Genomic DNA, 23,820 nt, shown 5'->3' on the forward strand with positions numbered 1-23,820 from the left:
CTCTGTATGGCCTTCAATCTTCCTCATGACCAGAATAACTAATGTATGGCCTGACTAAATCACTGTACCATTTCAGCATCATCTCCTGATTTGTTCCGTTTGCCTTTAAAAGTCTTCTATTGACTTTGTGGATGGTTGTTCTGCATTGATTGGACTTTTTAAGCACTGGTTCCTAGATCTTTTTCAATTTCACCCATGGCTGTGTCAGTACAACGGATGGAGGAAATCAGTTGTTCATTTTTCCTTCCATATCTATATCTCTGGGGCACAAGCGTTTTGGAAGGTAGTCAATGGAATGGAATTTTGAACAGCACATTGTAACACTGCTCAAAATGAATATATATAAATGTTTATCTTTAATCTGTCCTCACCTGCAAGCTAGGTGCTGCTGTAAAAAAAAAAAATCAGTGTCATCATGAGTGAATTCTCTCTGGTCTTGCTTCCCTCCCCACTGAGATCTCTTGCTGCCCCCCTGCACCACTTCTCATCTCCCCCCAACCCCACAATTATCATCTCCTTCCGCCTTCCCATTTGACTCTAATCTTCCAACATTTGTTGGGCTCCTTTCAACCCATCAGGTTTTTCAGAATGCTTCTGCTTCTTTTAAAATGCAAAGTGAGCTCATTCAGATCCAATGATTGTGTAGAGGGCTGAAAATGGCAAATGTATAATTGTACATGTACATTTATGAATGTTGCCCTCATTCACCAATCCAAACATTCACTTCGTCCACCACCAACGCACAGTAGCAGTAGAGTGTACCATCTACAAGATGCACTGCAGGAACTTACCAAGGCTCCTTCGACAGCACCTTCCAAACCCACAACCACTACCATCTAAAAAGACAAGGGCAGCAGACGCATGGGAACACCACCACCTGGAAGTTCCCCTCCAAGCCACATACCATTCTGACTTGGGAAATATATCACCTTCACTGTTGCTGGGTCAAAATCCTGGAACTCTCTCCCTAACAGCACTGTGGGTGTACCTACACCACATGGACTGCAGCGGTTCAAGAAGGCAGCTCACCACCACCTTCTCAAGGGCAAATAGGGATGGGCAATAAATGCTGGCCCAGCCAGCAAAGCCCACATCACATGAATGAATAAAAAAAAATTACAGCACAGAACGAGATTGGCCCATTATGTTTGCATGAACTATGAAACAGCCCTTAATCACTCTGCCCACACCCTTTTAAGTTTTACTTTTTCAAATGTTTATCCAAATGTCTTTAAAATACTGTCACGAATGGAGTATGTATTCGTGCATTGCACATGTTAACAGTGCTGTGGGTTTTTAATGGAAAACAGCAGTCTGAATCTCCACTAACTGACTAATGAAACAAAAACAAAAACTGCTGGAAAAACTCAGCAGGTCTAACAGCATCCGTGGAGAGGAAGACAGAGTTAATGTTTCCCTTCATCCCCGTCGGCATTCCGTAGGGGTCGTTCCCTCCGAGACACCCTGCTCCACTTCTCCATCACCTCCTACACCTCAACCCCCTACCACGGCACCTTCCCATGCAACCGCAGAAGGTGCAACACCTGCCCCTTCACATCCCCCCTCCTCATCATCCAATGGTCCAAACACTCCTTTCAAGTGAAGCAGCATTTCACTTGCATTTCCCTCAATTTAGTCTACTGCATTCGCTGCTACCAATGTGGTCTCTTCTACATTGGGGAGACCAAACGCAGACTGGGTGATCGCTTTGCGGAACACTTTCGGTCTGTCCGGAAGCATTACCCAGAGCTTCCTGCCGCTTGCCATTTCAACACTCCACCCTGCTCTCATGCCCACATGTCCATCCTTGGCTTGCTGCATTGTTCCAGTGAAGCTCAACGCAAACTGGAGGAACAGCACCTCATCTTCTGATTAGGCACTTTACAGCCTGCCGGACTTAACATTGAGTTGAACAACTTCAGATCACGAACTCTCTCCTCCATCCTCACCCCCTTTTTGATCCCCTTTTTTCTAATAATTATTATACATTTTTTCTCTTCCCACCTATTTCTATTATTTCAAAAATTTATTTCCATCCATTGTTTTATCTCCACCTTTTACCCTATTTCGATCCCCTCCCTCCACCCCACCCCCACCAGGGCCATCTTTCACTTGCTCATCCTGCTTTCTACTCTTAATGGCACCATTAACACATCCTTTTGATAATATCACCACCATCAACACCCCTTTGACCTTTTGTTTACGACATCTTTGGCAATCTCTCCTTTGCGTCTGCCTATCACTCGCCCTCTATCCAGCTTCACCTGTCCAACCCCCTTAAACAGCTTATATTTCACCAAATTTCTATTTCTCTTTTGTTCTGAAGAAGAGTCATAAGAATTCGAAATGTTAATTTGGTCTTTCTCTCCACAGATGCTGTCAAACCTGCTGAGTACTTCCAACTATTTTTGTTTTTGTTTCAGATTTCCAGTATCTGCAGTATTTTGCGTTTATCTTACTGACTAATGAAAATAGGTTTTCTGAGAATTTACTTATCAAAGCCCTTCATACTTCTGAACATTTCTCAGTGTAGGTACGCCCACACAGCTGTTAGGAAGGGACTTCTAAGATTTTGACCCAGTGACAGTGAAGGAACAGCGATATATTTCCAAGTCAGGATGGTGTGTGGCTTGGAGGGGAACTTCCAGATAGTGATGTTCCCATGCGTTTGCTGCCCTTGTCCTTCTAGATTGTTGTAAGGTGGACTTTGCAGGGTCGACAGAGCTGAGTTTGCCATTGTCGTTTCCAGTGCCTAGGTCGATGCCGGGGGGTCCATCTGGTTTCATTCCTTTTTTGAGACTACTGTACAACTGAGTGGTTTGCTAGGTCATTTCAGAGGGCATTTAAGAGTCAATCACATTGCTGTGGATCTGGAGTCACATGTAGGCCAGAGCAGGTAAGGACAGCAGATTTCCTTCCCTAACAGACATTAGTGAACCAGATGGGTTTTTATGACATTCAACAATGGTATCATGGTTATCATTAGACTTTTAAATTCCAGATTTTTATGGAATTCAAATTCCACCATCTGCCATGGTGGGATTTGAACCCGGGTCCCAAGAGCATTACCCCGAGTCTCTGGATTATTAGTGCAGCAACAATACCACCATCACCTCCTCGCATTGTAAAATTCTACATTGCATTTAGTGTGCCTTCACATTTGTACCTCGTAGTGCAGTCTCCTTGCTTTGGACATAGCTGGGAGTGAACATCGTTTGCCGCTTATATTTCGGAAGACCTGGAACACCATGAAGCACAAAAAAAAGAAATACAGACAGGCGCAGATACCTGCAACTATGATGAAGGCCATCTAGATGTACAGTTGTCAAGGTAAACACTGATTGGATTTAATGGTTTAAAATTGCTCTTGGAAGAGATTGTCTTCCACAACTGAAAATACATTAATCCTGCCAAATGTCTGCAATTAAAAAGGCATATTGGATCCATAAATTAAATAGTAGAAAGGGCATAAAAACCAGCCAAAACGTATGGTGATTCACACTGGGACATAATCTCAAGTACTGGCAGCTCACCACACATGACAGCATCAGCACCACATACCGTCATCACCCAAGCCATTTTCTCATTGAATGGTGAATCAAAATGGAAACCATGACTAATCTTTACCCTGGAGCTGAGACCAAGTAGATCTCACCCTAGTCCCTTCCCACCTTAATGGAGATCAGCTAAACACAGTATTGTATCTTCTAGTCTGCATGGGTCAGACCATGCTGGGCAATGATTTGGTAACTCAGCCATTGAGCATCTAGTGCCACTTGTTATCTTTCACATGCAAGAAAATTTTGGTGTATTTTAATAAAGTAATTGCCACAGTGATTATACTGTATCTATTAGTAATGTATTGATGGATAAGAAAAAAATTGCAAATGTTGGATATCAAAATGAATAACAGAAAATGCCAGAAATACACAGCAGCTCCATACACTATAAAAGGATAAATGGGAGCACATTCTCATTAGGCATGGGTCATAGAACTAATGCAAGGGACTTGCTTCTTTGCAGCAAAGTCCATGGCATTTGTGTTGGATTCAAATTCTAGTGTTGAACCTGGTAAGCAACTGCACAAATTCCCTGCCATAACCACTACATGGCATAGTGACTTATCTTTTTCTCTTTGCATGCTGACAAACTTGTCATTTCTAGCATTTTCCATTTTTGTTTGTGTTTTCTATATTGTCTATATAAATCTGTGCATGGGGGTGGATGAGGGACAAGTACTTCCTTCCTAGCCTGAGGATACAGAAGCAAATTGTATCATTCTCCCTAATCTCAAATGCTGTCCTGGTTCAGATTTAGTTACTGAATACAGACTGAAGACTAACTTCCTCTTCTGTATGGTCCATTCCAGTCCATGTATTACACTTTAACATCTGAGTCATTAAACTGCAAGCTGCTTGAATGGTGGCACTAGAAAAGAAATTCAACAAAACACATTCTACAGGATGTTGGAACGTTTGTTAAAAAAACTTTTTTTAAAGCTAAACTAAATAGATTGTGTAAATGTATTTCCTGCTAATATTTCTCCTCATTTCGTCAAGAGGTGAGGTATGGCACCATGGGTGCTGGATACCCCTCCAGTACAATGCTAAACTTCCTATTAATCAGGAAAGTATTATAGATCAAATTGCTTTTTAAAATTTTTTTTTACTGCCTCCTGCAACATTTCACTCATTGTCTGATTCTAGTGCAAGGATCACCACCCTTTGCAAACCTCTGAAGAATGTTGTTCCTGGTTTTGTGGAGAATCTGCTGATTTGGAAAGTGGCAGCACTGGGAGCTGTCTCTGTATATTCCTCCCCCTTCTCCCTCTTGCAATAGGTAGTTCAACTGTGGAGTTCACCACAAAAGAACGTGGTCCAATTTTCATATGATGTCCAGAAAGGCATACTTTCCAAAAAGAGGTTACTGGGTACCAATTAAGAGCAGAAACCACAGCTGGATTTTCCCAACCCTAGCCCAGGAGCATCGAGTTCGCTCAGTTAGCTTATGTCAGCAAACTCAGTACAAACAGGAATTAAACCCCAAAATCTTCTGATCTACACAGTTCAGCTACATATACAGCTTTGACCAAATGAGGTATCAGGGAGCTGAAGCTCGAGAATCTATTCACCCACCCATCTTTAACTCCCTAGAACATATTTTATTAGATTAGTTTAGTGAATCCTCCATTTGTTTTTGCAACTCTTTTTAGTCATTATACAGTGACAGTTATGGTAACAAGCCCATTGTTTTTGTTCCTACTCTGTGCTGTAAGGGAAATAAGGTCAGACTTGCAGGAGGGAGGAGGAGGAGGAGGAATGTACAGAGGCAGCTCCCAGAGCTGGCACTATTCCAAACCAGCAGGCTCTCCACAAAACCAGGAACAACATTCTTCAGAGGTTTACTAAAGGGTGGTGATCCCTGCACTAGAATCAGACAATGAGTGAAATATTGCAGGAGGCAGTAAAAAAAAAACTTTTAAAAAGCAATTTGATCTTAAAAAATCATTTTCTTGCAGACCAGTCACTGCAGATGAATCAATAAGGAAACAAAGGCACCAGGAGTTTGCACAGGCTAAAGACAAATTACAGTGTAACGCCCAATTGAAATATTTACCAAGCATTTGGAATTAGATTTCAGCAGTCTAGACATGTTTAACCCCATAGGGTGTACTGCAGATGATTTTTTTTTATCTTGACTATGTTAAAACATTTTGCAGTCTGGTACATGCCTCTACCCACCCCAATGTTTCCCTTTCTTGTGAAGGCGCCGGCTGCTGTGGTTTTAACTTCAAATGAGCACCTCTTTGGCATCGTCAAGCAACCTTTCCTCATGACTGTCAGCAGGAAATGTGATTTCTGTAAAATGGAGTATTATTGCCAAGCCCAATCCTGTCCTAACAGGGACACACAGATACCCAAGTCCCAACAGTAGTTACAGTTGTTGAAATCTAGCTGATCTTTCCCTCAATAACCCATTTAAGCTAATTTTGTAGTAGGGTACAGCTAATTTAGCACAAACCTGCCACAAACTCCATTCTTTGGCCACTGACTTCAGCCCTTTCCCTGCTAGCTCTCCAAGGATGAATCAGACTGCTCGCAACCTTGGTATCATATTTGCCCCCAAGATGAGTTTCTGGCACGTATCTGGGCCATCACTAAGACCACCTACTTCTATCTCCATAACATTTTCCAAATCTGCCCCTCCCTGAATTCATCTGTCGAAATCCCCACCCATGCCTTTTTTTAACCTGTAGACCTCACTATTTCAACACATTCTTGGCCAGCCTCCAACAATTCACTCTGCTCAAACCTCAGGTCATCCAAAAATTTGGCTATCCACCTTCTTACTTGCGCCAAGTCCTGTTCACCCATCACCCCTGTGCTCACTAACCTATATAGGCTCCTGGTGAAGCAACATCTTAATTTTAAAACTCTCCTCTCGTTCTCAATTTCCTCCATGGCCTCATCCTTCCTTGTCTCTATTCGCCGCCAACCCACAACCTGCCCAGGTATTTGCACTTCTCCAATTCTGGCTTCTTAAAATCCCCGATTTTAGTCGCTCCTTGATTGGTGACTGTGCCTTCAGCCACCAGGGCCCCAGGCTCTGGAATTTCCTCCCTTTTCATCTCTCTCTCTCCTCCTTTAAAGTTGCTCCTTCAAACCTACATCTTCAACAAGGCTTCAAGGTGATCTGAGGTTAAACAACCTTATGTGATTCAATGTCAAATTCCACTTTTTAAACATCCAATAAAAGGTACCTTGGGATGCTTTATTACCTTAAAAATGTTGGCTAAATACATATTTTGGTTGTTAAATAATCCTTGGGGCAGAATTATCCCCCTGTTGGGGTGGGGGTGGAGTTCAGGAGCGGGCGCATGGAGGCATACCTCCGATCCACCATTTTACGTGGGCAGGCCAATTAAGGCCCACCCGGTACGCTCCCTGTGTGAGCAGGGGGGGATTCCTGAGCCGAGATTGCGCTCTTTCGCGAATGCGCACAAAGAGCACGCTCATCTCCCTGAGGCAAAGTCCTCCTCAGGGGGATTGGCTCCTGACTGGAAAAATTTTCTTCTAACAATCAAAATACATTGGTGAAAGTGCTGCAGCAAATGAAATATTGCAATTAATTGCTTTGGGGCCGAGCTGAAATTGACTCTTCTTTCGAAACCTCCCAGCATGATTCACTGAGAATATTGTCTGTGTTCAAAGGAACTGAAATTAATCACAGTAGCTTATCTCTACTGCACACATGAGGCAGAAAAATCATACGCTTCCAAATGTTTTAATAGCAAATGCATACATCTCACACTCCAGCTCAGTGGCTTTAGAAGTGAGGAGGTGAACTCTAATTGTGCAATTAGCTCAGCATTGTGAAATAAACAAGTGTCCCTGCTATTTTCTGAGACTATTTTGAGATCAACCTGAAGTGCTTTTCACCTCATCTCCAGAGGCAGCTGCATCATAAACAAATATCAATGCTGGCAGAGACCATCACCATTACTAGTTTTAGACTCAGTGATGAGCCACACTGCACAGGCCAGAAATGTGGAGTTCCATTACTGGCCTGTACAAGCCTTCCAAACTGATCACAGATCCAATCAGTAATGGATGATCTTATTCCCCTAATTTGCACCAGCATTCATTACCCCATGTGAAATTAGCTATTTAATACTGAGAGAAATTAAACTTGGTACCTTTCTGGGCAATGCACTTATCTGCTGAGGCAGCAGTCTGGCCTACTCTTCGACACACACTTCACTATTATTCTAAATTACTTCAATTTCTTGTCAAGCATGGCAGAGATAGAATTGTAGAGAAATCCATAATAAAAAGGATACAGCCAACTCCGTGCCAACATCAGTGGCCCAAATACTGTAGAATGGGTTGGTCAGTTGTACACCCCTGTAAGAGGATTCAAAATATTCAGGACAAGCTTGTAAGGAAAAAATAAAGATTGCACTCAAAACATGACATGAGTACTTAATTTTTAAAAATAGATAGCATCCTGTAGGCATCCTTCGCAATAAATGGTTTTAATATGAGCTTGGATTATACATTTTTTCTTCTCTCAGATGCTTTTGCTCCACCACTCCCCAGTTGAGAGAAATTTGAATCGCAACCTATGCCAATGCTGCTCTTCAGCAAATCACTGACACTATATTTATACCACAACAAAAATAAACAGTCAGCAGACAGCCCAGTGGCAAGGTGTAACGAAGACTGGGCTAGGTCTCCAATTACATAGCAACCCATCTTGGCTGTAGGTTTCTCCGTGCTGCAAGCAAGTAACAGTGCTCAAATACAAGGGAACCAATAGATCGGAGATGGGTTTCCATGCTACTGAATGCTCATCAATCATGTTTTCTGGCTATTTTCACATTGTTGGGCTGTACAGATCTTCTCCAAAACCAGGGAATGTTGGTGTACAGCAAACATTGGTGACCTTTCAAACAAGTGCTACGTGTAATCCTGTGTATTTCCAGCAGTTTCCCAGTTGCCACTGGTGATCGAAATGCACTGGAAAGTGAGACAGGTCACAGAATCTCTCGTAATGTGCCAAAGTGGAGTGTGAGAAGACCTGACTCATTAATAACTGCTTAATTAATCCAATTTAGAAAGTTTGCAATTTATGGAATGATGAACGACACAACAGCAGCACAAGGCACTTCATTCTATCAACTCTGTCCAAGCAAAACATATACATGTTCAAAGTGGACCTTTCTGCAGGAGAGAGGTTAAAGAATTGGTGTCAGTGGCTGGATTAACCTGAACCTCTCACTGAAATGGATAACAAGCATTTACCTTTCACAAAGATCGAAAATGAAGAGGCAAAAGGAACCAAAACCAATCGGCACAATCTGCTTCATGTAAACAGACAGTCGATTCCGCTCATTCTGGTCCTAGAGACAGAAACACAATGCATTGATATTATTCATAGACAAGAAATTAACCCTACTAGTGAAAAAGAAAAACCTGAGGTTTTCAAACAGTAACCCAATGCCCAGTGCAGCACTGAGTCACATAGGCTAACAGATCCCAGGCTTAATTCCCAGAGTTATCCAAACTCTGCTGGGACAACAACAACTGGTATTCCAATTAATCTCAGGAAGCCTAGGGTTAGAGAGATTAAAAAAGTTAGTCAGTCAGCAACTCTGATTGTTCCATTCCCAGGAACCTTCTTGGAACATTATGCAAACATGTATCAGTGCTTTCATTGACAAATAGCCTGTTAACGCTTGCAGTCAAGGCTCAGTCCTGAAAATAACCACTCAGGTGAAGTACCAGAGGGCTGTGCGGAGAGAAAGGTAACACGAGTTGAGTCCTTTCAAAAGGGGAGAAAATTCATTTGTAGTCAGTCCATCTCCAGTCCCATAATCCTTCCCTATTGTCATTACATCTGAAATTAGCTACCGCAACACAAGACTACTTTGTCTTATTTTGTCTAGTGGTACTGTGGGCCACTGGATATTGAAGGGTAGGATGAAAACTAAGAAATTGCTCTTATAAGCACAGAAACTTGTATAGATCAGAACAGACTGGAATATTCTCAGTTTTGTTACAATAGGAAACCACACTGAAACAATCATCTTTTGAAATGCAAGGCCAAACCATTTGATTCTAGGTCACTATGTCAGCAGGATCCATTACTGAAGTAGGCAGAGCATGAATCTTGCAGTAGTAACCAGTCTGATACACAATTTACTTGCTTTCCCTTAGGTTATTTAAAAACTCTATTTTTTGCTGAAGGCAAGGGATGTTTGTTAATGCTGGAAATGGGACACTTCTATTATAGACACTCAGTGCATGCAAACATTTCAAGATCAGATGTAGCATAGTTAAAATGCAGAGTGAAGCTCTCTCTTTAGTCCAATCATGCACTTCAGTCCTAACCTCAGATTAGTCCCAATTCAAGCATCTGTGCTCTTCAATATTGGCAATTTAAGTGCCAAATTGAAGGACAGTTTTGCAGAGTAAAATTGTGAAATATGAATCTAAAGTATCCTGCCTAGTGGTGACATTCACTTAGCCATTTCTGAGACAAGGCACAAAAAGAAAAAACAGAAAAAGAAAACTATTCAGTGGAAAAGGAGGATGCTGTCAATTTTATTATTGGTAAAGTTCTCATTCTTCTACTACAACAACAATAGTAGTAATATATTGTAGAGACATGTTGATTTACTTCAAAGCCAAATTATATTTAAGAATCCATTGAACAGATAATACTACAGTCAATTAGTAAAACCTACAAGGGTTCCATTCCACTAAATTGTATACTTGTTACCTTCACAGACTTCTGTCATTGCTTTTGAGTTAATATTACAAAACATCTACTTTACTGAATTCTCAGGAGAGTGGGGGGGTTCTGAAAATTACTTTACAAATCCAGGATCATTAACCAAATATAAATGGAGAGGAGAGGGAAGTAACGCCTAAGCAATCCTACAGGGAACAATGTAGAGATCTGAGAGGAAGCCATGGGCTTGCCTACAAATTATGGTTCTGCTTTAGATTTATTTTTAGACTCAGATACATTCGTCACTCCTGCAAGTGTCTTATATGTCTTACATTCAGGAGTGTAAAATGTGTACATACAGCCGAATATCTAATCCTATAATAGTGGAATACGTGCATAAACAAAATCTCATATGTGCTTCTCCAATCTTTCACTAGGTTGACAAGTGCTTTTAGTGAAACCATTGTTATTTTATAGGGAGTAAGGAAATATAGAGCAGCAATTAGAATGCATTAGCTTCACATCACTTCAAACATCCCATGACCAAGAAAAATAATAAATCATGCTTCCAATCCTGGGTAGTGGTCTACATATGCTTGCTTATAGTTTGTCTTAGCACTGAAGCATACCAAGACTCTCATGCTTGGTCGTCATTATTTTACGAGAACTTGTTTTCAGCAATTGACTGGCAAATGTGAGGCTGTGTTCTTCTACTTCCACGAAAGGCTGGGAATTAGCAGCTGATCTCGGATACTCCTCCTTAGCTAGGGATTGCCTAGTACAATTAGGCTGATTCTCAAAGCAACCCCCTACCCCAGGTGTCTCGAGAAGCATCTCTCGATTTTGCTCAAAATGAATAGGTGACTAACCTTGACATAATGGGCAGAATTCTCCCATGCCCCTGCTGGCAGGATCAATGGAGGCAGGTAGGGAGAAAGGAATTCGGCGGGAGGTGCAAAAATCGGTTCACGTCGGCGTCAAATTACAACGGAATCTTCCAATGCTGCCCATGATGGATCAGGAATCGCGCTGAAGGCCAGCGTGAAACCGATTTGCATCCCACAAATGGATGCAAATGAAGGCCCAACTGGAATTGCCCTCCCCACCCCCTCCCCACGCCAAATTCTCTGTTACACCAGCGGGAAAACCATCTGGACCAGCACGGCGTGCAAAACTCAGGGCTTACCTTTAAAAGGTCTTGCTCAGCTTGCAGACATCAGAGGAGATGATGATGGAGGCTGAGATGCAGGTCAGCTCAGATGGACAACTGAAAGAGAACCCTAATAGGCAGCATTGAAAATGCTCAGATCAGAGATGAGTGTGATGGATGAAGGCTCAGTGCATGGGAGAGTGCCTGCTGGAGACTCTGAAAGACCCTGCCGCAGACACTTCTCCCTTTGGAATCACTCGTAGTCTGGCTGCGTGCAGCTGAACTGCTAGGGGGAGGGGAAGGAAGCCTATGTATGACGCTGAAGGAATGACGCTGAAGGAATACAGTAGACGTTATCACAGAATCATTTATGGTGCAGGAGAACATTCGTCCCATTGTGTCTGCACCGGTCTCCAAATGAGCATTACGACTCTGCCATTCTCCTACCTTTTCTCCATAACCCTGCACTTTGATTACTTAAATAATCATCTAATGCCTTCTTGAATGCTTCCATTGAAACTGCCTCCACCACACTTCCAGGCAGTGCATCCCAGACCTCAACCCCTCACTGTGAAAAAGTTTTTGCAGTGAAAGTGAATATATTTGTATTAACCTGTGCAACAACTTGTGATCAAAACTTTGTGAATTTTTGTGGCCTACCACTTCTAGGTGCCACCCAGACATGCATAGCAAGGGTGGAGTCAGCCTGTGGAGTTGTTTGCCCTGTCGCCTTTTATGACTTCGGCGGTCATCCTCTGGAGAGCCAAGGCTTGGAGGGCCCTGGCTTCCTTTGGCTGTCCTATGCTCCCTCTGCAGTGACAGAGAAAGAGATTGAAGGGGTCACGAGCCAAGGGATTCGAAGAGAGTGGACAACCTAATATTCCTGAGTGAACGGCCCAGGGGTGTCCAGCTGCCGCTCCTCCTTGCCTTCGGCTGCGCAAGGGCCCCGGCCTGACTCCTTGGGGGTGGAAGTGGGGAGGACCTGGAGGGAGGTCAAGATGCCCCATTTTCCTCTCATGTTGCCACTGCAGGAAGTCACCCATGGCTACCACAACGGAGGTCAGGTCTGCACACATCTCTGGCAGAAACTGGGCTTTCTGCTAGACCTGGTTCTCCATGGAGTCCACCATCCTTCCCACAGAGACCACCATGCGCATGTGGGCACCCTTTCAGAGAGCAGGCTGATGCATTCTTCTGACTTGCTTGCCACTGTTGATGGCTTACAACAGCTCTGTGTGATGTTCCCCTGCCTCTTGCTGACTCTCCACGGTTTGAAAGGCCGATTCCAGAATCTTGTCACCTGACTCGGGCCTCACAGATGCCTCTTCCCCAGCAATCCTCAAGAGAGCCAGGAAGCTCAGCTGAAGCTGCCTCTTCCTGCTGAGGACATACGTCCAAGCAGTAACCGCCAAATTGGGAGGCCCTTCCTAAATTAGCATTAATACCCATTGTGTGTTCCTGAGCTGTTGGAGGGTGCAAATGATCACTGTGACACCTCTACAGGTGTGAAGCTCTCCGCTTCTGCTCCCTACTGGCTCATCTCTGGGCTGGGCTGGGCTGAGGCCTGATAAGGAGTCCTCCTCCTCGGGCCATGGTCTCTTCCTGGAGGCAAAGTAAAAGAGGAGAGTGCGATTGACATCATCAGCTGCCTTCCGCAGAAGGCACATTCGACCCTCAAGTTTTCACTAAAGGATGAATCCTTATTAGGTGGATGCCAAAGTCAGAGTCTCATCATCAATGGCTCGGTCCCACTCTACTCCTGCGAGCTCAGATGCCCTCTCCTCGAACTCTGAGACACTTGAGAAAAGGGCACCCCTCTCCCATCTTCTCGTGCTCTCTTCGGTTGTGTGCACATAGAAATACGCAAGTACGATTTGATAGCCATTACAAAGACATGGCTGTAGGAGGACATGGATTGGGGCTCAAATATTAAAGGGTACAGGACATTTAGGAAGGACAGGAAGCGAGGAAAAAGTGGATGGCTCTATTAGTTAATGATGGTATTAGCACAACAGAGAGGGATGACCCAAGTTCAGGAAACCAGGATGTGGAAACGGTTTGGGTAGAGATGAGAAATGGTAAAGGCAAGAAGTCACTTGCAAGAGTCGTGTACAGGCCCCTTAACAGTAACCACATGGTAGAATGGAGCATAAAGGGAGCTTGTCAGAAAGGCAGGGTGATAATCGTGGGAGATTTTAATCTACACAGACTGGAAAAGTCAGATGGGCAAAAGTAGCCTAGATGAGGAGTTCATAGATAAAAGCAAAAAACTGCAGATGCTGGAAATCCAAAACAAAAACACCTGGAAAAACTCAGCAGGTCTGACAGCATCTGTGGAGAGGAATACAGTTAATGTTTCGAGTGCGAATGACTCTTCATCATTCTGTCAGACCTGCTGAGTTTATCCAGGTATTTTTGTTTTTGTTGAGGAGTTCATAGAATGTTTCTGGTTAGTTTCTTAGAACAGCACAACCAGAGAGCAGGCTATACTAGACCTGGTATTGAGCAATGAGATAGGATTAATTACGGATCTCAGTGAAGGTGCCTCTAGGTAGCAGCAGCCATAATATGCTTGCATTTTACATTCATTTTGACAGAGAGAGGAGTGCGGCCAAGGCTACGGCTGGGATTTTCCATGCACACCGGTGTCAGGGTGGCGTGAGCAGACAATACGGCACGATCGATTTCACGATGGCGTGAAACCAGTTTGCAATCATCTGCTCAGCCCACCGACGGCGGGGAATGCGGCCTGCCATTGGAAGTCGGGAACTTCATTGTAAAACATCAGCATATCATTAGTCCTGCCCACTGGACTCATCCACGACCCCCCGCCTGGATTTTCCATTCACGTTGGTGGGAAAATATGCCACTGTTATTCACAACCCACATAAGCGACGTGCACTGGTGGGCTGCACTTCACTCGGGACTCCAAGGTTAGTTTGCCTACCTTGCTTCAGTCAGCAATTGCAGTCATTAGCGCCAGGCTTCACAGACAGCACATCACTTTTAGGGGGGCTCACGGGTAGGTCCGTACCCTATGTGGGTGGCCTTTCAATGGTTGCAGGGCAAGGGCTTGCATGGCGAAGGGGGAAGAAGTGGCCTCAGGCACGGGAAGAGGCTGCAGGACGAGGACTGTACTGGGGAAGGAGGGTAACCCAGGGTGTGCATGGGGGTTACTTGTTGATTTGTGCAAGTTGGCCCAAAATGGTGATGCTGTCTCCAGAGGAGATGAAGCCAGCTGGGCATGTGAGGGTTTGTGTGAGAGAATGGGTGGTAATGTCCCTTGAGCTGGCAGTGAGTGAGATGCCAGTGAATGTGTGATGGGCTTGAATGTGTGCATTTAGAGTGATGAGGTGGCTGCCATACCCTGGCTGCACAAATGAGATCATTCATCCTCTATCTGCATTGGATTGCCAACCTCTTCTGTGCAGCATTGGCACTGACCACTACTGCCAATGCCTACCAAACCATAAAGCTAATGATGCTGCCCCTCCTGTAGCCAGAGTAGGGATAGACGATATCACGGCGGGCCTCCACGGCATCCAAAAGACACTCAAGGGCTGCAGTCTTTTTGCCTTTCAGGGCCATGTCTTCTTTGCTGCAGTCCTGGGCTGGAAGCATCGAGTATGGCTGTGGCTGTACTTTAAACGTGGCACCTGGCGTGATGAAGCGATGAGGTGATGGTGTGGCAGGCGAATCAGAGCCCACCCACCATGGAAATGGCATGTTTCCCAGGAATGCATAAATAACGTGGCAGGTTTGGGATGATACAGTATGAAAACCCGCCATTGCGGCTGGCAGGTTAAACATTGTTTTACTCACCCGCTAACGTACTTTGGGTAAAATAGTCCCAGATTTGCACTATGTTTTTTAAACTTAAATAAGGGAAATTATGAGGGCATGAAAGCAGAACTGGCTAAAGTGAATTGGTAAATTAGGTTAAGGGATAGGTCAAGAGAGATGCAGTGGCCAACATTTAAGGAGATACTTCAGAATACACAGAATAGATACATTCCAACGTGTAAGAAAAAGTCCAAGGGACGGACACACCATTCGTGGTTAACTAGAAAGGTTAAAGATAGTATCAAACTTAAAGAAAAAGTATATAATTGTGCAAAGATAGGTGGAAGGCCAGAAGATTGGAAAGAATACAAGGAACAGCAAAGGATGGCTAAGAGATTAATAAGCGGGAAAAATTAGTCTGAGAGAACGCTAGCCAGAAATATAAAGTCAGATAATAAGAGTTTGTATAAATATTTTAAAAAGAAAAGAGTTACCAGACTAAGCGTTGGTCCTTTAGAAAAAAGTGAGTCCAGAGAATTGATAATGGAAATCAAGGAAATGGCAGATGTATTGACCACGTATTTTGCATTGTCTTCCTATAGAGGATACAAGTAACATTCCAGAAGCAGCTATAACTCAGGAAATGGGAGGGAGAAACTCCTGAAAATTAATCACCAGAGAAGAGCTACGGGCTGACAAGTGTGCAGTCCCTGATGGGCTTCATCCTAGGGTCTTAAAAAATTGGCTAGTGAGATAGTTGGTGCATTAGTTTTAATTTTCTGAAACTCCCTCGATTCAGGAAAGGTTCCATTAGATTGGAAGATAGCAAATGTAGCTCCATTATTCAAAAAAGGGAGGGAACAAAGTAGGAAACTACAGGACAGTTAGCTTAACATCTGGCATAGGGAAAATAGTAGAAAATATAGCAGGGCACTTGGATAAGTTCAAGGCAATCAGGCAGTCAACATGATAAAAGCATAATACTGCAGATGCTGGAAATCTGAAACAAAAACAAAAGCTCTGACGAAGAGTCATACAGACTCAAAACATTAACTCTGTCTTTCTCTCCACAGATGCTATCAGACCTGTTGAGTTTTGCCAGCATTTTTGTTTTTGTATGAGTCAACATGATTTTGTGAAAGGAAAATCATGTTTAACCAACTTATGGGAGTTCTTTGAGGAAGTAACATTTGTTGATAAAGGGGAACCGGTGAATATTCTGTACTTAGATTTCCAGGAGGCATTTGATAAAGTGCCACATCAAACTTTATTGCAGAAAATAAAATCTCATGGTATAGGGGGTAACATATTGGCATGGAGAGAAGATTGGCTGGCTAACAGGAAGCAGGGAGTAGGCATAAATGGGTCTTTTTTAGGTTGACACGAAGTAACGAGTGGCATGCCACAGGGATCAGTGCTGGGACCTCAACTGTTTACAACTTATATAAATGACTTGGATGAAGGGATGGATGGAATGGTTGCCAAACTTGCTCAAAGATAGGTAGGAAAGTAAGTAGTAAGAGGACATAAGGAGGCTACAAAAATATATAGATAGGTTAAGTGAGTGGACAAAGATTATGGACTATAATGTGGGAAAATGTAACAGTGTCCATTTTGGCAGAAAGAATTAAAAGGGAGGCATATTATCTAAATGGTGAGAGATTGCAGAGCTCTGAGCTGCAGAGGGATCTGGGTGCCTTGGTACATGAATTGCAAACGGCTAGTATGCAGGTACAGCAAGTAACTAGAAAAAGCTAATAGAAACGTTATCATTTATTGCGAGGGGAATTGAATCCAAAAGTAGGAAGGCTATGCTTCAGTTATACAGAGCACTAGTGAGACCATATCTGGAGCAATGTGTGCAGTATTGGTCATCTTATTTAAGAAAGGATGTAAAAGCGTTGGAAGCAGTTCAGAGCAGGTTTATCAGACAAATACCTGAAATGGGCAGGTTATCTTATGAGGAAAGGTTGGACAGGTTAGGCTTGTATCTGCTGGGGATTAGAAAGTAAGAGGCAACTTGACTGAAGCATGTAAGATCCTGAGGGGACCTGAAAGGGTGGAGAGGATGTTTCCTTTTGTGGAGGGAATCTAGAACTAGGGGTCACTGTTTAAAAGTAAGGAGTTGCCCATTTAAAATGGAGATGAGGAGAATTTTTTTCTGAGGGTTGAGAGTCTTTGGAATTCTCTTCCTGGAAAGGTGGTGGAAGCAGAGTCTTTTAAATATTTTTTAAGGCAGAGGTAAATAGACTCTTGGTAAGCAAGGGGCTAATAGGTTATTGGGGTAGGCAGGATGCAGATGGGAAGTCACTATCAGATCATCCATGATCTTATTAAATGGCGGAGCAGGCTCAAAGGACCGAATGGCCTACTCCTGCTCCTTGTTCATATGTTCTTATGTCAGATCCCTTCCTACTCAAAGAGGACAGAATGTTTGAGAGGAGTTGCATGTTGCATGAATTGGAGCAGTGGAAATTGGTTCGTTTATCATACCTCCCTTCTTGAGATAGCCCACTTGTGTGGCAGGTCATCACCGGTGCGTATTGAGCAGAATAGTTGCAGACCAGCTCCCTCCAAAGTACAGAGCAAGTCCAAATGTAAGGAGAAGGTTCAGACAGACATGTGATTTGCAGAGTTTTCTGGTACCCTCTGCACCTAAGCTACCTCTCCTAATTCACCACCCTCCCCCTTCCATGCACTGTTCCATGTCAGCTGAAGGGCTGAGGGAGGCACAGTGGGCACTCCACCGCAGCGTGGATGCACTGAAGAAGGACTGTGAGGCAGGACATGTCTTTGTCACTGGGCCGTGGACCCCGACATATTGGAGTCTTTGTAGTTTATGCAACCATCTGATGAGAGACCTACCCTGGCAAGTGAATAACGTTGTTCATCCTCTCCCCCCCCCACCCCACCCCCACCACCCAATCAGGTGGGTACAGCACATTCCTGCGCACATCAACATGGTCCAGGATGCGCAGGGATGTGTCACTAAATTTCGGAGCTGGGCCGGCAGATGACCTTGCAGACATCTCTGCTTTTGGTTTGACATTGTAAATATGGTGCCTGGATATGACAGCAGGGCACGTGCCATCAAGCCCACCACACCACAGAAGATGGCATGAAACTCCCCTGGATGCATAATTATGCCGGGGCCAGATGATACTGCAGGATTTCCCGTTGGCCTCTACAGCGGGAAACACTCCCTGCCCCTGCTAAGGGGGTTGGTCCCGGATGGGAGAATTCCATCCAATGTATCCAGGACAAGTCATTTCTCGCTTACTGTGTGTCTCAGTTCAAAGTGGTATGCAACTAACAATATCCCACTCAATTTCTCACCCCCAAACGCCTGAGCGCTTTGACAATTTCAATCCTTCATTAGTGAAATTGAATGTAAAGGTAATGTTTTAAAAACATTAACAAGATCCATTCTTTAGAAATAAAATGGTCAAAGTCTTAGAGAGACTTCCTTTGAAATAAGAGTTAAAAATAAGCAACTTCTAAAGCTGAATAAGTATGCGTCACAGTAAACTAACCATGAGATGCTCCCCACAGAAGATAATCCAAAATGACAGCAACATTGCATAGAAGATCCCCTGTCGAATGTCTCCAAACAGCAGCATCCACGTCCAGTCAAATCCAATTGAAAACCATTCCACTGGGATATTTATAAAGGTCATTGAGATTCCAAGTGCAAAAATTACTCTGCAAATAAAATATTAACAACTTTTGAAATTCTATAAACAGCAGAAGCATTTTATGAAGTTTTTAGCAAAGCTTGCAGAGCTAATCATACAGCCAGAATGAGTGCATGCATGCGCATCCAACACAAAAAGTGCTTCAATCCCTGCCACTTTCAAACCTACAAAATTTCACTGAAAACCTTAATGCTTATATGATACAATTATTCATTTCACTAGCTTCTAGGAAATTTTCCTTCAACTATTTATCACAACTTTACAGCAAAACGCTTTTCAGATTTAACTTGTGGTTAACAAAAATCCTAATCTTTTGAAAAAATTCTCTTCCCCCATGCTGAGAGTGTTCTATAGGCACCTTACTCAATTGTCTAATTTTTCATATATTAGCGCACACACACCCACCTGAGCTACTAGATTAACTATTTTCAAACATCTTTTAATTTTTTTGTTCCCATTTTAGCAAGAACTGTCTTGTGTTTTGTTTCAATGATGCACACAGGCTGTCGGCATTACAGCTGAGCTAACTTTATTGATAACCACATTTTCCTAACATAAAACACATATCTGCAGTAACTGAATTCTATCAAGACAAGCTCCAACATGTGCTATCTGATCATCAATCCCCAGATCAGGTGACCCCCTATCTAGTACAAAGTACCGTATAGTATCTAATACTGAGTCCACTACCAGAATCAACTATTATCATGACATTTCCCTTCTTTAAAAAAATCCTTTTATAGAACTCAAGTACATAAAGTCTCTTATCTATTCTTTCTCACTGTTTTGATTAGTCTGTTTTGTCTTTGGCTCATCTGTGGTTTTGTCACAATTCTTCCACTGGATGTTCTGAACGGTAACAGAGGTAATTTTGAAGGACAAGGGGCCTTCTCCACTTCTGTGTCACTATCACCCCTTGGATAGTTTTCAGGACTCTCAGGCTTTGTCTGGTTATCTGTTGCTTCACTGGTGCATTCTGGTTTTTGATCTTCAGCTACACTTTCTGCTTTAGAGCAGGGTTACATTTTATTTGTTTTCCATAAGAATTTCTGGATTCTCCTGTATTTTTGTCCATTTGAAGTTTGCACTATGCAAGATCTTGGTTCTCCTGTGACAACAGCAGGATTTCAGATCCCCTCATGTTGAATCCTCACCGTCTCTCCCACATTCAGGTTAGGCAGAGGTCATGTGCCTTGGTTAAAGTACTGTTTCTGCTTCTGCAGTCTCAGTTTGAGCAGGTCCTGCACGCTGTAGCTCACTGGCTGTGGAAATAACAGTTGGGGTGTAGTTGGAAGCTTAATTCTTAGTCATCTCTCCATCAGAAGCTGTGCTGGAGATGAGCCAATGCCCTCTAATGGAGTATCCCTGAAATCCAGCAGAGCCAGGTAGGGGCCTCTTGTCTGCTTTTGCCTTCTTCAGTAGGTGTTTTAAGGTCTGCATGGTACGTTCCACCATTCCGTTGGATTGTGGATATTTGGGACTTGACATGTGTGGCAAAACTCCCAGTCCTATGCAAACTTGTGAAACTCAGTGCCTGAGAATTGTGGGCTGTTATCTGAGATGAGCACTTCAGGTATGTTGTGGCAAGCAAAATTTGATTTTAAATGATTTATTACAGTGATGCCCTTACTCTCGTTTCTCAGCAGCACAGATTCAAAAGACTTTGAGTAATAAGCTACTGCCAGTAGGCACTCACTGTTGTCAAATGTGAACAAGTCCACTCCAATTTTCCGCCTGGGCCTCTCTGGAACGCTGTGTGGTTGAAGTGGTTCTTTTTGTTGTGATTTACTGTACTTTTGGCTCATTGCACACCCATTCACCATCTCCCCCATTTGTGCTCCCATTCCAGGCCAATACATTACATCTTGAGCTCTTCTCCTGCATCTTTCTATGCCGAGGTGACTTTCATATATGCGCTGCAGCATTTCTTTCCTCAGCTTTGCAAGAATCGTGATCTTTTCTCCCTTGAAAAGTATTCTTTCTGCTACGTGAAGTTCCTCCCAAAAGTTCCAGTACTCTTGTACAGCAGAAGGGGCTCCGCTCCGATGTATGGGCCAGCCAGTTTGCACAATCTATTGTAGTTTTCTCAGACCAGTGTAGTTCTTGCTCATTTCCCTGATCTCATCCAGTTTGGTTACTGCCACAGTAAAGTTCTTTGTCAGTATGTGAACCTGTGCTTCCATTTCTTTATCCTCTTCCTCAGTGATGGGTAGGTATGCACATGACAGAGTGTCTGGCGTACATTTCCTTGCACAGTTTACATTTAACTCTGACCTGGTACTTCTGGATATGCATTAGTAATCTTTGGATTCCTGGTGGTGGGCAGTTTAGGATTCTTGGTGGTATGCAGTTTAGGGTTTTTTTTTAAAAGTATGGCTTCCAAAGGCTTATGATCAGAATCTACCTCCATGTCTTTGCCATAGAGAAACTGGTGGAAGCATTCTGGGCCAAACACAATTGCTAGCATTTCTTTCTCTATTTGGGCATATCGCTGCTGTGTTTCAGTCATTGCCTTTGAAGTTTATGCCACTGATGCCTCAGAGGACAGCTCTCAGGCCAGTCTTTCAAGCATCCACTGACTGGCTGACTGACATCGTAATACTTTAACACTGGTCAGTGATCTCTTCAGACTGGCAAAGATTCCTGGTGACTTTGTTCCCAGTGCCTTTGCACATCATTTTGTAGAAGTTCTGAGAGGTGCTGTCAGGTCTGACATGTTCAGATAGGTCACCATTCCCAAAAACCTCTCCAAGTCTCTTACATTCTGGGAGTGGCATGTTCACGACTGCTTTGATTTTACTCGGGTCCAGCTTCAGTCCCTCACTTGTTAGCACACGTCCCAAGTACTTGATTTCATGAAGACCGATTTTGCACTTTTTCTTCAATTTGTGGTTCCTTTCTCTAGCTCTGGCCAGCACCTGCCTCAGCCTATGGTCATGTTCTTCTGATGAGGCTCCTCAGACCAGCACATCGTCGATATAGGTTTCCACAACCTCTAACTGTTCCAACAGCTGCTTCACTGTTGTGTGGAACACCTCTGGAGCTGAATTAATGTCAAAAGTTAAGCGTAAAAACCTGTATCATCCGTATGGTGTGTTGAAGGTACAGAGATAGGAGCTGTGTTCATCCAGGTTGACCTGCCAGAAGCCTGATTTCACATCCAAGACTGAACAGTATTTAGCATCAGTTGGCTTACACGTGATCTCTTCTGTGGGCAGCTGGTAATGCTCTCTTTGTACTGCCTGGTTTAGATCTCTGGGATCCAGACAGACTTGTAGAAAAATCAGATGGGAATCTGAAATTACAATTGGATTAGCCCACTTTGTCGGTTCTTCAATTTTTTTTGGATGTGAAGTTTCTCCATTCTGTCCAACTCTGCTTTCAGTTGGTCTCACAGCATTACTGGTATTTTCCTGGGTGGGTGTATTTTTGAAATCAGTTTCATCAATCTTGATGGTGTTCTCTCCTTTTAGGCATTCAATCCCCTGGAACACATCTTTATATTTGCTCAGCATGTCAGTGATGACAGTCATTATTCTCTTGATTAGCTTCAGATTTTCACAAGCTCTGATTCCAAAAATGGGTTTTGCATCAGTTTTGAACACTATGAGTGGAAGTGCTCGAGACTGTTTTTTGTAGTTCACTTGAAGTGTGCACTTGCCTTCAAATGCAATTTTTCCATCTGTATAAAGTAGTAGACAGCTTCACTTTTGTTTTAGTTAGCTGTTTTTCTTTGTTTATTTTATGATACAGGCTTATGGGAATGACATTTGCTTGTGTACCTGTGTCAAGCTTGAAATTCACATCATCATGTTGGCAATTTTAAAATCAACCTTCCGTTCATCGTCTTTGAAATTTGTTGTCACTGCACCAACGAAAAGTTCTGTTTCAACGTCAGCATCAACTGTACGCACTTTCTTCTTCAATTTACATGTCTTAGTGAAGTGATTTAGGCTATCACAAGGCTTAAACTGCTTTCTGTAGACTGGACAACTACATGATAAATGCTCTGTTCTGCAACGGCTGCATTTAAATCTTTTAATAACTGTTTTATTCTTTTTACATTCAGGACATCTATTTGTTCTTTCCCTGGGCTGTTTCTGTTTAGCTGCATCTAACTGTTTGACCATGAGTGGCTTATCATCTTCTGTCATCTGTTTAATCTGGTTGTTTCATTGTCTCTGCCACTCTGCAGATATTTATTGCTTTCTCCAGCATGAAATGAACTTCTCTCCAAAGCCATTCTCTCAGAGTTATTTGCAATTCCACAAATTATTCTATCTCAGATGAGTGATTCTTCAAGCTCTCCAAATTCACACAATTTAGCTCATTTTTTCAGTTGAGTTATGTCTTGACTAATGTTATCACTGTCTTGTGTGCATGTAAAAGATCGGTACCTTTCAATTGATGTTTTCCTTAGAGCTGCAGTAGACTTTGGGCAGAATCTTGCCCTTGGATGGCGGCGGGCCCCACTGGCTTGGCAGCGGGCAGGCAGCTGACCCCCGCCACTGAAACGGGGCCCGCCGCCATTTAAAGTGGGCGGGCCAATTAAAGCCCGCCTAGCAGCATCCCCGACAGGAAGCGCTATGCGCTTCCTGTTCGGGGTGGAGGGGGAGGATTCCCCATCTGTCAAAGTGTACTCTTTTGCGCATGTGCGCGAAAGAGCGCACTGGTCCCTGAGGCAAAGTCCTGTCTCAGGGAGATTACTGACAGTGGTAAAAACTTTAAAAATAGAAACAATAAAAAATTATTAACATCCCCCTCATGTGACAATGTCACACGAGATGGGACATGTTAATAAAGAACACATAAGCTTTATTATTTTTGTACAAAACGAACATGAAACTTCATCCCACCAGTGGATGAAGTTTCATGAATAATCAGAAGCCCGCTGGGGCTCCTGGCCTGCCCACCAGCCTTAAGGTTGGCCGAACAGGTCTTTAAGTATTTTAACTA

The 23,820-nt window shown here is 43.3% G+C and overlaps 1 protein-coding gene across 3 annotated transcripts in view; it reads right to left on the minus strand.

The window, feature by feature from the left end:
* The window catches only part of wls (Wnt ligand secretion mediator), a 74,708-nt gene that overhangs the window by 13,599 nt on the left and 37,289 nt on the right, over positions 1-23,820 (minus strand). For all 3 annotated transcript variants that reach the window (XM_041208225.1, XM_041208227.1, XM_041208226.1), the window contains exons 6-9: positions 18,703-18,871; positions 8,805-8,902; positions 7,841-7,904; positions 3,167-3,310 (exon numbers count right to left, since the gene is read on the minus strand). In XM_041208225.1, coding sequence (XP_041064159.1) covers positions 3,167-3,310; positions 7,841-7,904; positions 8,805-8,902; positions 18,703-18,871 — 475 coding nt within the window. The remainder of the gene's footprint in view (positions 1-3,166; positions 3,311-7,840; positions 7,905-8,804; positions 8,903-18,702; positions 18,872-23,820) is intronic.

Source organism: Carcharodon carcharias, chromosome 16, assembly GCF_017639515.1.
Source record: "Carcharodon carcharias isolate sCarCar2 chromosome 16, sCarCar2.pri, whole genome shotgun sequence".
Taxonomy (NCBI): Eukaryota; Metazoa; Chordata; class Chondrichthyes; order Lamniformes; family Lamnidae; genus Carcharodon; species Carcharodon carcharias.